General features: G+C 47.6%; 2 protein-coding genes across 2 annotated transcripts; one reads left to right on the top strand and one right to left on the bottom strand.

Annotated features, from left to right (window-relative positions):
• Window positions 1-2,811: 2,811 nt before the first annotated feature.
• Window positions 2,812-6,405, bottom strand: rtn2b (reticulon 2b; the record flags this gene model as incomplete). The annotated part of the gene is made up of 6 exons (XM_079738983.1): window positions 2,812-2,891; window positions 3,263-3,340; window positions 3,693-3,762; window positions 3,872-4,010; window positions 4,571-4,778; window positions 6,393-6,405. The coding sequence occupies 6 exons, from the start codon at window positions 6,403-6,405 to the stop codon at window positions 2,812-2,814; spliced, it is 588 nt and encodes a 195-aa protein (XP_079595109.1).
• Window positions 6,406-8,544: 2,139 nt separating this feature from the next.
• Window positions 8,545-13,968, top strand: ppm1nb (protein phosphatase, Mg2+/Mn2+ dependent, 1Nb (putative); the record flags this gene model as incomplete). Its single annotated transcript, XM_079738517.1, has 6 exons — window positions 8,545-9,046; window positions 9,788-10,359; window positions 11,428-11,545; window positions 12,126-12,240; window positions 13,776-13,839; window positions 13,939-13,968. 6 exons carry the CDS (start codon window positions 8,545-8,547, stop codon window positions 13,966-13,968), a joined length of 1,401 nt encoding a protein of 466 aa, XP_079594643.1.
• Between the last annotated feature and the right edge of the window lie 434 nt (window positions 13,969-14,402).

Raw genomic sequence — 14,402 nt, 5'->3', positions numbered from 1 at the left:
ACCCCATCCCTTAACCTTAACCCCAGCCATTAACTCTATCTCCATGTGTTCTTCAAATATATAGTTATTTTTTTCAACCCTGGTATTTGATTTTTGACTGATAAATGAATGCGAATGCACTCATTTATAGGATAAAGGTTAAAATAAATGTCTGTTTGTATATAAACGTTATATAAATAATGTCTTCATGTTACTAGGGATTTGTACGTTGACCAACAATGCCATCTAGCGGCAGTTCCTAGAAGTGCAACCTTCACTGAATCAAACTGATCTACTAAGAATTGGCTTACCACTGCTTCAATGTAAGTACGACCAAAACATAATCAATGAAATCTGTTTTTTGCTGACTAGAATGTGGTACTACTAGCCTCATGCATTTATGAAAAAAATAATACTTGACAGATGTGTGTAATATGCAATTATGTGTGGGCTATTATATTCATTTAAAACCACACAGCACTTCAATTTCGTTTGTCGATAACTTTATTGGGGAGCAACATAGTGCATGGTAATACAAAACAACATGACATAACACTAAAACATGAGGGGGGCGGGGGTCTGATTCCCAGCAGAAAGCACCGGTCGTTCCCCAACGTAGTCACACATATTTTAAAGTTCACACATGCCCATCACTTTGTTAATAGTTAATGTCTGCCCTATAGTGGACATAAAGAGTAATGAATTCATATTCAACACCCCAAACATCACCTAACTGTTGAGTACAAACCGGGAGCTACATGGAAATAAAACCTAAAGACCTTTTCTTCTATTGGATCGTTTGGCAGAGTGTTGCTATTGGCTGGAACGGTGCTCACATGCTTATAAAAAATACCCGGACCAGATGAAGAAATTACCTGACCAGTGAGACTTTCCAATGACCACAGTGACTATTAATCTGTCTGGAAAAGCGTCTGCTATTTCTATGGAGTCGACCTCATCACCAAACGCCGAAAACTAAAATGAATCATGTTTACTATAATCAGGGCTGCCATATTTGTTTGGGTACCTTTCTGGGTCACTACCACGCGCAGAAGACTGTTCACACCTAATTCCCTTGTTTCATAAATTCTACTAATCCTCAACCAAACCATTACCACCCGACACTTAACAAAGCAATTGCGCATTGCTTTGTACGGTAAAGGGACTTCATGGCGCATTCCAGTGCACCACGTAAACTAGAACATCTACTTGAATGGCCAATGAAGTGGTTTAAAACAGGAATGATATATTTTTCTTTCTTATTTTAAATTGTTGAAATATATACTTATGTCTGCAGGTGTTGACATAAGTATGTCTATGTAGGCAGATAAAAATATATAAAAATTTAAATCAAAATAATACCTCTGTGATGATTTTCAACAAATTTTACTGCAGCATCTTTTAATATTACATGTTAAAGAAATGCCTAATTCACATTTATTACTATATATTAAAAAAAAAAATGCTTTCAGAAAATCAAACCTAATTGTTTTCTACAAACTTCATCATTTTCTGGTTCAACACGTACTTATCATTCTCATCCTCACCTCATTCCTCTCCTTTCTCATCGTCCTTTCCTCTCTCCTTCCATCTTATTCTGACCTCTAAGTTTGCCTTACTATATATATATATACTATATATATGTATATACACACATATACATATATATATTTATACATACATACATACATATATAGGCTTATATACAAATATATATTATATGAGTGAGCATCTAATTATTGAAACGCCACACAGTAAAACAACTTGAAAATCATCACAGAGGTTTCCTGGGGACACGTTCAACAAGAATATGATGAAGAAGGTAGAAGAAAATTTGATTTGATTATTTTCTGAATTGTCTATGAATTATCTGCCTACATAGTACTGTATGAATATTGGGCAAAACATAAGTATGTATATCAACAATGGAAACTAAGAAATATTATCGTTCCCGTTTCAAACAATTTTCTTGGCAAGTCGAGTACATATTTCTTTATATCCTCGACTTTTCGAGTTTCCGAGGTGCACTGGAAGGCACCATGTGCTTTACCGTACAGAGCAATGTAGATGCGCAATCACCCTTTTGAGTAGATGGCGGGAAGGCAGGCATGGCATCATATGATTACATACAAAGTTATATTATTGAATAAGTTTGCGTGATAGTGATATAGCGCATTATTTGAGTGAGAAATAGGAGGTCCGGCCCGAGTGCGTGTGAGAGGGTGAATTAAGTCTCACCCTCAATGCGTGAAAGTTGGAGGCTCTGAATAAATTATAATTGTTATAAATTGATTTCGCTTCTTCAGGAGGTCTAAATAATTCTGTGGCAGCACTGAGCTCTCGCTGCTCCTTACATAAATAACTTTAAGACTTTATGACCAAACGACACCTCGGTGGTTCAGCGACGACACCGGGGAGCAGAACAAACCGCAGAGAGACCGCCGTCAACTGACGGCCATCTTGGTCGGTCGGGCGGGATAACCGTCTACAATGTTCGGAAACCATGACAACTTCTTATCTTTATTGTTAGAAAGAATTCAGAAGGCTTCTCCGTTGAGTTGTCATGGTTTCCTCGTAGGTTCTAGAAGGTTTTTGCCACCCAACTGCCCAAGATGTCCGCCGACTGAATACGCTCTATTTCCTGTCGCTAGCGACAACGCTGTAAACTTTACCGACAGACTCTTTAAATTAAACCAGGAGGACTCTTTGAACACACAGAGAAGACACAACAGGAATAGGCGACAGGAACATACTTCCTGCGCCACACAGAACACCGAGTTCCTCATGTGGTGACAGAACTTCATCATCTTCATCGCCTTCCTCTCCATCTTGTTACTTGGCCTTGGCCTTCTGTTTGGGGGCGGGGCTTACAGGTGCAGGTGTTGGGGGCATGGGGGCGTGGTCGGACGCAGCTGCAGAGGCGGGAATGACCTTCCTGTACATACTCATAAACCTGCACAACACACACACACACACACACACACACACACATATACACACACACACACACACACACACACACACACACACACACACACACACACACACACACACACACACACACACAGCAGCAGCAGCACAATCAATAGATATTCAGGTGTGCTAGAAGATCACAGTCTGTCTCAGGACATTTCTGACAGGATTCCTCACATGGTTCTGATCCTCTTGGTGGTGGTACGGAGGGAGCGAGACAACCTCCTTATTCGGACCTGCGGTCAGAAGACAACAGGTCAGACACAGAGCCTACCTGTCCCCTGACAGGTCCTCTGTCAGGTCCTCTAACCTGTCCTCCAACAGGTCCTCTGAAATCTCACCTGTTGCTTTTTGTAGAGAAGTGGCACAGAGAAGGCAGTGATCACACCTGCAACACGAAGAGTGAAATGTTAAACCATTTTTATTTCATGTCACATTTTACAACACGTCCCGTGTATAACATGGTTAACGTTTATTTATGAACATGTTCAGCATGTTATAACATGCTGAACATGTTTATAACAGCTCTTCAAGCACCCCCATGTATTTATGGAGCTAAACACTTCTCATGGTAAGGGCTAGGGATGGGGTCAGGGTTAGGGGATAGAGTAGGGCTGATGTTAGGGTCATTCTATGGTTAGGGGTCACTGTCAGGGTTAGATGTTACAGTAGGGCTAATGCTAGGGTTATTCTAGGGGTCAGTTACAGGGTCAACGCTAACCAAGCGCGCTGAAACTCACCGGCCATGACCAGCGTGAGTCCGCTCGTGGCCACACCCACGTGGGTCAGCAGGTACAGGAACACAGCAAACTGTCAACAACAACAACAACAATAACAACAAGAGTAAACAGCAGCACGTCTCAACCCCGCAGCTTGGATCAGCTGGTAAAGGCTTCACGGGCCGGCGGTGACCTCTGACCTTGATGGAGTCGACCACGCTGCCGATGAAGACGAGCCGTTTGAGCTCGGTGAGGGCGAAGGCGATGCGCAGCACGGCGCTCTCCACCACGGCCACCGTGGCCTCGTCCGTCAGGGTGCCGTCCTCATCCAGCTGAGACCTGAGGACGCACAGGGGCCCTGTTTACCCCCTCTTACCACACTAACCCCAACCCTAACCCTTAACACTAACCCCAGCCCTAACACTAACCCCAGCCCTAACGCTAACCCTAACCACTAACCCCAGCCCTAACCCTAACCCTAAACACTAACCCCAGCCCTAACGCTAACCCTAACCACTAATCCCAGGCCTTAACACTAACCCCAGCCCTAACGCTAACCCTAACCACTAATCCCAGGCCTTAACACTAACCCCAGCCCTAACACTAACCCCAGCCCTAACGCTAACCCTAACCACTAATCCCAGGCCTTAACACTAACCCTTAACACTAACCCCAGCCCTAACGCTAACCCTAACCACTAACCCCAGCCCTAAACACTAACCCCAGCCCTAACACTAACCCCAGCCCTAAATCACAATCCGAAGGATTTCAATGATGCTTTGTACGGTATACATAACGCCCGATACAGGTGCCATCTATAAAGGACTTGAGTGATGTTCGGTATATATATAAGAGGATATAAACGCTACACGATATAGACGGTTAACCGCGGCGCTCACTGGAAGGGGTGGAGGCCGGGGTTCCAGTGCAGCAGCTCCAGCAGCTTGTAGTAGAGCCTGAGGGCGGTGGTCAACCCCATCAGGGCCAGCAGCAGGTGGGACAGCACGGTGATGGTGCTCAGCTGGAACATGCTGGCCAGCACCACCACCAGCCCTGTGAACACCACCCCAGTTTGGGGGAGGCTCCGCCAGTACAGCAGGTCTACCACTGCGCACGCACGCACGCACGCACGCACGCACACACACACACACACACATGGAGGCACGCACACACGCACACATACATGCACAAACACACGCTCACACACACGCACAAAAACGCTCACACGCACACGCACACACACACACACACGCCCCCCCACACACACACACACGCGCTCACACACACACAGGCGTACACGCACACACACACACACACACACACACACACACACACAGTTCACAGGTTAACACTACACATCATGAGATGTACAACAGCTCTACTCACACACACACAGAAACCATGTTAAAGAAATATACAATTAAATATATCATACTAGTAGGAAACTAGTCGTTATGTATAAAGCTAAACGTAAAATGACAAAAACTGTACCAGTAAACCAAAACACAACTGAGACCACAACGTGAGCACAATCATTCATGGGAGCAGAAGAAGCCATGGCAACAAGCATCCCCTCTGAAGGGTCAGGATGACCTCAGGTCTACATCAGGTAATTATTAAATCACAGATGATGCTAACTGGCAAGCAGAATGATGAGAGGGCGTTCATACGGCTGTGAGGTCCAACAGTTCTCCCACTGTCTACATTAGCCAAATCCTACATGTTACTCAATACTAAAGTAGGTTTAACTATACACTTGCAAAATATTTTGTCGTAAACACGGAGGACGTCTCCCTAAATACTGTAGGGAGCATGCTTTATGTCCATATCTCAATCGATGACGTCAGTGTGTCAATTACAAAAGGTGCTCAGTTAAACGGTAGGCACCACTTAGCCTGAAGGGGGCGCTAAATCAAACAGAAAAAAACGGCATGTCATGTAAAACCATGACTCGGATTCAGTCCAAATCACTTGGGAAGACTTATCCAACTGACGTTCCTCCACGAATCACTGGAAAGGGGCCGTTACTGGGGTAAGGCGGTGACTTTGGGCTGTCAATACCTTTCATGACTGCTAGCAGTCCTAGTTATTTTCACAGAATTAAGTTCTTCCAGCAGAAACACAGAGATGAATGACCTTAACTCAAACTATTTAAGTATGAAGCTGTAAAACTCAAGACTTTTGATATGTCAGATCTGTTAGCGAAACAATTTAAAGAGCCAGTCAAAGTTCAAACACACACACACACACATACACACTCACCGGAACACACACACACACGCACACTCACCAGAGCACACACACACACACACACACATATATTTATACCCAGTATATTATAAGCTACTGGCCTGAAAGACAACCCTTATTTCCTTCACTAAGCTCTACCAGATTCTAAAGCCTGTTCAACGTGTTAATTACAATGCGGACGTAGCATTATTAATGTACATCATACATCATTAACACACTCTCCAGTCAATCAGTCCACACTCCTAGCGTTGTGTATTTATATTTCCAAGGTATTCGTACGCGAGCCAGAGCGTGTTACTTCGAGAGAGACTCTGCTACAGGCCGTGCTCTCTCTATCAAACCGTGAGCAGACGGAACAGGACAGAAGCCATGCAGGAACGTCCGTCTGTCCTGGCACTCCCTGGTTCTACCCGGTTCTACCTACAGGGTGGGGTCCTGACCCAGTCAGAGTGCTGGTGTTGTGGTTCCTACCTTTGGTGGCCATTTCAGCTGGGTCCTCCCGTGAGTCCAGTTCAGTCTCCCCGGCTGTTTCCAACGCTCGTCCAGTCAGCAGAACACAGGCTAAAATTATCCTCTATTGGATACCCCTCTGGATCTCCCCCCCCCCCCCACACACACACACACACACACACACGCACACACTCCCTGACACACACGCACACACTCTCTGACACACACGCGCACACACACACACACACACACACGCACACACACACACACACACACACACACACACACACACACACACAAAAACCCATACAACTTTTGTTAACCTGGAAACTCATGGGTCTGGAACTTGAAGAACAAAGTTATGTAATCCGGAGAACTATGGTTCTGTAACTTGAGGAACATGGTTCTATAACCTGAGAACCTTGGCTCTATAACCTGAGATCCATGGTTCTAAAACCGGAGATCCATGGTTCTATAACCGGAGAACCATGGTTCTTTAACTTGGAGAACATTGTTCTGTATTTTGGAGAACATTGATCTGTAACCAAAGGCAGCTCTTCGGTTATCGTTTAATATAAATATAAAATTCCTCCCTCAAACATTTATATTACTCTATGGCCTAACTGGCCTACTTCCCTCTGAATTAGACAGTTATCCCTATAAGCTAACTGGCAAACTTCTGTGTGAATTGGACAAGTATCACTTTAAGTTAACTGGCTAACTTCTGTGTGAATTTGACAGGTATTAATATAAGCTAACTGGCTCACTTCTCTGTGAATTGCACAGGTATTGCATAAGATAACTGGCTATCTTCCCTGTGAATTGGACAGGTATGGCTATAAGCTTACTGGCTTACTTAACGATTGCAAAGGTATCGCTATAAGCTAACTGGCTAACTTCTGTCTGAATTTGACAGGTATTACTATAAGCTAACTGGCTTACTTCTCTGTGAATTGCACAGGTATTGCATAAGATAACTGGCTATCTTCCCTGTGAATTAGACAGGTATTGCTATAGGCTAACTGGCCAACTCAACGATTGCACAGGTATCGCTATAAGCTAACTGGCTAACCTTACTGTGTATTTGACAGATATCGCTACGAGCTAACTTCTGTGTGAATTGGACAGGTATGGCTATGACCTAACTGGCTGACTTCCCTGAGAATAGGACAGATATCACTAGGAGCTAACTGGCTAACTTCTGTGTGAATTGGACAGGTATCACAATGAGCTAACTGGCTAACGTCTGTGTGAATTGGACATGTATGGCTATAAGCTAAGTGGCCAACTTCCCCGTGAATCGGACAGGTGTGGCTGTAAGCTAAGTGGCTAACTCTACAGGTATGGCTATAAGCAGCACACAGCCTCTGCATGTACACACAGGTGTGGCTCTAAGCTAAGGGAGAGAAGGGGAGGAGGGAGGGATGGAATAAGCAGCCACGGAGGAGAGAGAGAGAGAGAGAGAGAGAGAGAGAAAGGGGGGAGAGGAGAGGCAGGGCTCAGCTCCTACTCACGATGGGGGGGATTTATGCTGCACCGTGATTGGTGGACACAAATAGGCAGCCAATGGGGAGGCGGAGGCAGGGATCTGCCACGCTGGAGGGAGGGCTGGTCAAACAAGGTAAGAGCTGTGTAGAAGAGAGGGAGCCGGAGAGACACGCTGCGAAGAGACGACAGAACGCAGGGATGAGAACAGAGAGCGGAGCGGTGAGTGGGTGAACCGCGGAGGAGCAGCGAGAGAGAGAGAGAGAGAGAGAGAGAGAGGCTGGGAAACAGAGAGACAGAAAGAGAGAGAGAGGAGGAAGAGAGAGAGAGAGGGCGAGAGAGAGGCTGGGAAACAGAGAGACGAGAGGAGGGAGGGAGAGAGAGAGGAGGGAGAGAGAGAGAGAGCGAGAGAGAGGCTGGGAAACAGAGACGAGAGGAGGGAGGGAAGAGCAGAGAAGGCAGAGGAGCAACGCAGCAGATTCATCATCGCAGGCGGCCATGCTGTGAGCAGGCGAACCGCGGAGAGAGAACCGGACCGAGAGCAGCCCAGAACCAGGCCAGAACCGAGCCAGAACCCCGGGCACAGAACCAGGCTGAACCCAGGCCAGAAGCAGGCCCGCCCGCCCACGCCACGGACCCTCACAGGCGGTGGGAGGAACCGCAGCGCCACCTCCACCCCACCCGCAGCATGCGGACCTCCAGGAAGGGCCCGGGCCCGGTGGAGATGCCCGCCTTCGTCCGGCAGCTGGTGAAGGAGACGGAGAGGAGGGTCAGCTCCCTGTTCAAGGGAGGAGGAGGACGAGGAGGGGGTGGAGGAGGAGGAGGAGGAGGAGGAGGAGAAGGCGGGGGCGGCGGCGCGGGAGGAGAGCCGGGGGGGGAGGGAGGAGGAGGAGGAGGAGGAGGAGGAGGAGGAGGGGATCCCGCAGAGGTGGAGGTAGGGCCCAGCCCCTACCTGGACCGGCCGGTGCTGGACAAGCTGGTGGAGGAGGGCTGCTCGCGCTGGGGGCTGACGTACGCCCTGGGCTCCATGCAGGGATGGCGGTCCACCATGGAGGACTTCCACAACTGTGTTCCTCAGCTGGGCGGGGAGCTGGCCGACTGGAGCTTCTTCGCCGTGTTCGATGGGCACGCGGGCAGCAGCGTGGCACGCTACTGCTCCCAGCACCTCCTCAGCCAGATGCTGGCCACAGGTGAGGAGATCAGGAGGAGCAGAGGGAGGAGGAGGAGGAGGAGGAGGAGGAGGAGGAGGGAGACGCTGAGGAGCTCGTTTGTGTTGGTTGGTTTCTGGGCCAACGCGTGACTCATCTCATTAGCATTATTTACATAACATGTATTTACATTCTTATTTTCTTGCTTGAATCCTTGCTGCCTTTCCACGGACGCATGGGTTTGGCGTTGTATTCCCGTTTTATTATCCTCATGTGTTTCTTTATTTGAGTACAGTTAGTATTTCTCTATTTTCACGTGATATGGTTCAACAGTTGAGTGTCAGGCGTTGGAGGGCTACATGCTAACCCATGCTAATCACTAACCTCGTTACAATTGTTTGAGGAACAATAACGTCGTTCTGACAGGAGAACAGCAGCTACACAGACAGCAGGAACACATGCCTGTGCCAGGGTGGTGTACTCTAGGTCCGCCTCTTTGGTGGGGGTCCCCGAGGGTAGGGTTCCCTCCCCCAGGGTGGATGTCCTCTAAGCTGGGGGTCCCCCAGGGTGGAGGTCCTCCAGGGTGGAGGTCCCCTGGGGTGGGTGGGGGTCCCCGAGGATGGGGATCCTCCTCACCCAGGAAGGTTGGATGTCCCCAAGAGTGGGGGTCCCCCAGGGCTTCCTCCCCCAGGGTGGATGTCCTCCAAGCCGGGTTCTCCAGCTGAGTGCGGTTCCCCCCAGTGACCCCGCCCCCCCTCTGTGTGTCCACCCCCCCTCCCTCAGGACAGATGGGGGGCGAGGACGACCCTGAGCGCGTGCGGGCAGGCATCGTGGGGGGCTTCCTGCAGACGGACCGCCAGCTGCAGGGCGTGGCGCGGCGCGAGGGCTGGGAGCGCGGCGGCACCACCGTGGTGGCCGCCCTCATCTCCCCCTGCTACGTCTACTTCGCCAACTGCGGGGACTCGCGGGCGGTGCTGTCGCGCTCCGGCCAGGTGTGCTTCTCCACCGAGGACCACAAGCCCTACAGCCCGCTGGAGCGCGAGCGCATCGAGAACGCCGGCGGCTGCGTCTCCATCCAGCGCATCAACGGCTCGCTGGCCGTGTCCCGCGCCCTGGGCGACTTCGGCTACAAGGGGGCGGAGAACCGGCCCCCCGAGGAGCAGATGGTGTCCCCGGAGCCCGAGGTGTGCGTGGTGGAACGCTCGCCGGGCGACGAGTTCCTGGTGCTGGCGTGCGACGGCGTGTGGGACACGCTGACCAACGAGGAGCTGTGCGCCTTCGTGCACAGCCGGCTGCGCGTGTGCACGGACCTCCGGGACGTGTGCGCGCAGGTCATCGACCTCTGCCTCTACAAGGTGAGCATTTAACCCCTCCCACTGCCTCTCCAAGGTGAGGACTAAGCCCCTCCCACTGCCTCTAAAAGGTGAGGAGCTAGCCCCTCCCTCTGCCTCAACAAGGTGAGGACTAAGCCCCTCCCCCTGCCTCTGAATAGTGAGGATTTAGCCCCTCCCCCTGCCTCTAAATAGTGAGGATTAAGCCCCTCCCCCTGCCTCTAAATAGTGAGGACTAAGCCCCTCCCCCTGCCTCTAAACTCACAGCTGGAATACTATAAATACCTACAGTTGACAATAATACTTTATAGATCTACCTCATTCCTCATAAACAGTAGTATGTATACTACATCTACTATATCCCAAATTACAGGGTTACAATACTATCTTATACAGTAAAGATAGATTAATAGATCTATATCTATATTTATTTCAATACAATACAGCGTACACCACATGGTGCTATATGCAGTGAAGGCATCACGGTCAAAGTGGTAACTTTCTAAAGGATAGAAGAGATGAATATATATTTAGAGTACAGCATCATGGAGGCGACCTGCATGTTGTGGTTGTGTGGGTCGGAGGCCAGAGGCAAGGACTGATGAATGATGTGTGGCGGAATCCCTTGAGCTATCTCTCTCTCTCTCTCTCTCTCTCTCTCTCTCTCTCTCTCTCTCTCTCTCTCTCTCTCTCTCTCTCTCTCTCTCTCTCTCCCTCCCTCTCCTCAAATCAAAGAAACGCACTCACTCCTTCACTCACACACACGCGCGCACACACACACACACACACACACACACACACACGGTGGGATAAACAGTTGAGCTGTGACAGATTTAGCTGTGTTGCCTGTCAGCAGCGGTGTTACATAACGTGAACACACACAGCTTACACACACCCACACACGTGTGTGTGTGTGTGTTAATGTGTCTGTGTGTGTGTGTGTGTTTGTCACACACACACACACACACACACACACACACACACACACACACACACACACACACACACACACACACACACACACGGCGTTGACTGCACAGTGCGCTGATATGAGCGGTTATTAATGAGCCGTTAATGCGCATGTGTCGACAGGGCAGCTTGGACAACATCAGCATCATCTTGCTGTGTTTCCCCGGAGCTCCGCAGCTCTCCGCGGAGGCTTTGCATCAAGAGGCCGAGCTAGACGACCTGCTGGAAGCTAAAGTCGCAGGTAACACACCGCCCACCTCCCCCTGATATCGACGCGTTTCACAGGTCCAACGGCAAACACGTTTTGTTGGACCGCATTCAGTAGGCGTAACCTTGTTTAAAAAAAACGTTGCTAGCAAGACAAAGTCTAACTTACTAGCCAGTTGGTTTGTAAATCTTACCTGCAGGACTCAGGGTTTTGAGTGACAGCTGGTTGATTCTGTCCGCTTTAAGAGCCAGGGCTAACCCAGCGGGTTTCTAACTCACCCCAGGCCCGTCGTCTCACCAGCAGGGCCGGTGCTCTGACGCTCGGGGGCGGCTAGATTTGTTTAGGACCCCCCCCCCCCCCCTTCCCCCAATCATGTTGTCCTTGTATAGGACTTTTTCTATATTTTCTGTATTTTCCATGTCCTTTAGACCTAGATAAACATTTTTAATGGTGAAAGTAAAAATACATATTTTATTTGCATATTTTCCTCATGTCTTCAGTGACGCAGTTGTAATAGAAACGGTTTCCCCGCCCGGGGTTAGGAGTAGAGGGTAGTGATGTAGGGTGGTACCAGGCTGGGCTGACCCCTGTGGTGCCTGTCACCCCCCCCCAGAGATCTACGAGGACCTGTGCGTCGGGGGGGAGGAGCCCGACCTGCTGGCCGTGCTCACGGTGCTCGCCTCCATCCGCATCCCCGGCCTACCGCCCGGCGGGGGCATCCAGAGCAAGTAGGCACCGGGCAGATACTAAGTTACTGTTAACATGGGGGGGAAACAGGCCTACAGTATAAAACAGGCCTACAGTATAACTTATGTATCAGAACTACTGTTAACATGGGGGGGAAACAGGCCTACAGTATAAAACAGGCCTACAGTATAACATATGGAACAGAACTACTGTTAATAAGGGGGAAAAACAGGCCTACAGTATAACTTATGTATCAGAACTACTGTTAATAAGGGGGAAAAACAGGCCTACAGTATAAAACAGTCCTACAGTATAACGAATGGAACATAACTGTTAATAAGGGGGGAAAACAGGCCTACAGTATAAAACAGGCCTACAGCATAACATATGTATCAGAACTACTGTTTATATGGGGAAAAACAGGCCTACAGTATAAAACAGGCCTACAGTATAACATATACATCAGAACTACTGTTAATATGGGGGGAAAACAGGCCTACAGTATAAAGTAGACCTAATGTTTAACATAGGGGGAAAACAGGCCTACAGTATAAAACAGGCGTACAGTATAAAACAGGCCTACAGTACAACATATGGAACAGAACTACTGTTAATATGGGGGGAAAACAGGCCTACAGTATAAAGTAGACCTAATGTTTAACATAGGGGGAAAACAGGCCTACAGTATAAAACAGGCGTACAGTATAAAACAGGCCTACAGTATAACACATATATCAGAACTACTGTTAATATGGGGGAAAACAGGCCTACGGTATAACATGTATCAGAACTACTGTTAATATGGGGGAGAACAGGCCTACAGTATAAAACAGACCTACAGTATAACTTGGGTATCAGAACTATTGTTAATATGTGGGAAAACAGGCCTACGGTATAAAACAGGCCTACAGTATAAAGTAGAACAACCGTATAAAGTACAGTTTAAATAGGACCAGAACTACTATTAACATGGGTGAAAAAACAGGCCTACAGTTTAAAATATGGAACAGACCTACTGTTTAACAGTATAAAGTACAGTTTAATTACGGTGTACACAACGGTATACACACATAGACTGTGTACAGTATGGTATATAATATATTATCAAATGTGGTCAAAAATAGGCCTACGATGTAAAGAATGGTATAAAATAGGGTTTAAACTACGGTAAAAAATACAGAGTACGTACGGCTTTCATGAAAAGAGGACACCTTTATGTTTTAACCCTGCATCGTGTGCGTTAACGTCAAGAAAACTTTCTTCATAACACGATGATCCACGTTGAAACATACAAAGTCAAAAACAATGTGAGGGTGTTCATGCCTCAGGTTTGATTGGTTTTCATGCCTTTATGTTCCTGTATTTGGTCATGTATTTGATCCAGATGTGTACATGTACTTTTACATTGTAATGTTATCGGATTAGGAATGAATGGGCTCCTGGATTAAACCGCGGCCTTGCCTAATCATCTTTACCAAATGTACGCATGTACTAGTTGTGAACTGTAGCCTACAGACTGCTGTGCAACACAAACAGTGTTGTGGTGGAAGATGTAAAATGATCATTTCTGTTACAGGAGGAACTGCATCATTTCTGCATACTTTCAACAGAGAGAGATTCACAGGCCAACTCCGTCTAACGTAGGTTCAGACCAGACCCCGTACCACACACACTCAACTCCCCCACTAAGGCCGAGCCTGATGGACGTGTTTAATAAAATGTTCTCCTTTCCTTCGCAGAACGGGGGCTTTCACAAGAAGCCCATGTAGGGCCCCACTGTATTTTCTTCATGTGCGTGATATGTGAAAAAGGACGATGGAGGAAGGATTTATTTCTACCGCTGTCCGAGTGAAGCTCTGTGTGTCCGTAAGAGATTCATTGTAACAGCGTGCTGTCGGATATGTTTTATAATAACACATAAGAACCTTTTTTTACTTGTTCCGAAACAGTGACTCAGTGACAACTCTCTGCCTCATATTATAGACAAACTACCAAGATGATGGATGATATATTGTAAAGTTTTAATGTTGTACCTTTTTCTTGGTATGTCATATGATAAAGTTGAGAGTTTTCTGTGTAAAATAGTATTGAATTTAAAGGTAAATCTAAGATGATGAATTGTTTATTTTTCAAACTAACTATAAAGTAGCTTGCCAGCTAATATAGTCTTTAAAGTGAATGCTAATGTTTTTTTATAATAATT

The sequence above is a fragment of the Pollachius pollachius genome (assembly GCF_949987615.1).
Source record: "Pollachius pollachius genome assembly, chromosome: 6".
In the NCBI taxonomy this organism is placed as follows: Eukaryota; Metazoa; Chordata; class Actinopteri; order Gadiformes; family Gadidae; genus Pollachius; species Pollachius pollachius.
The sequence above is the reverse complement of the archived record's forward strand: the minus strand, read 5'-3'. Positions and strand labels throughout refer to the sequence as shown.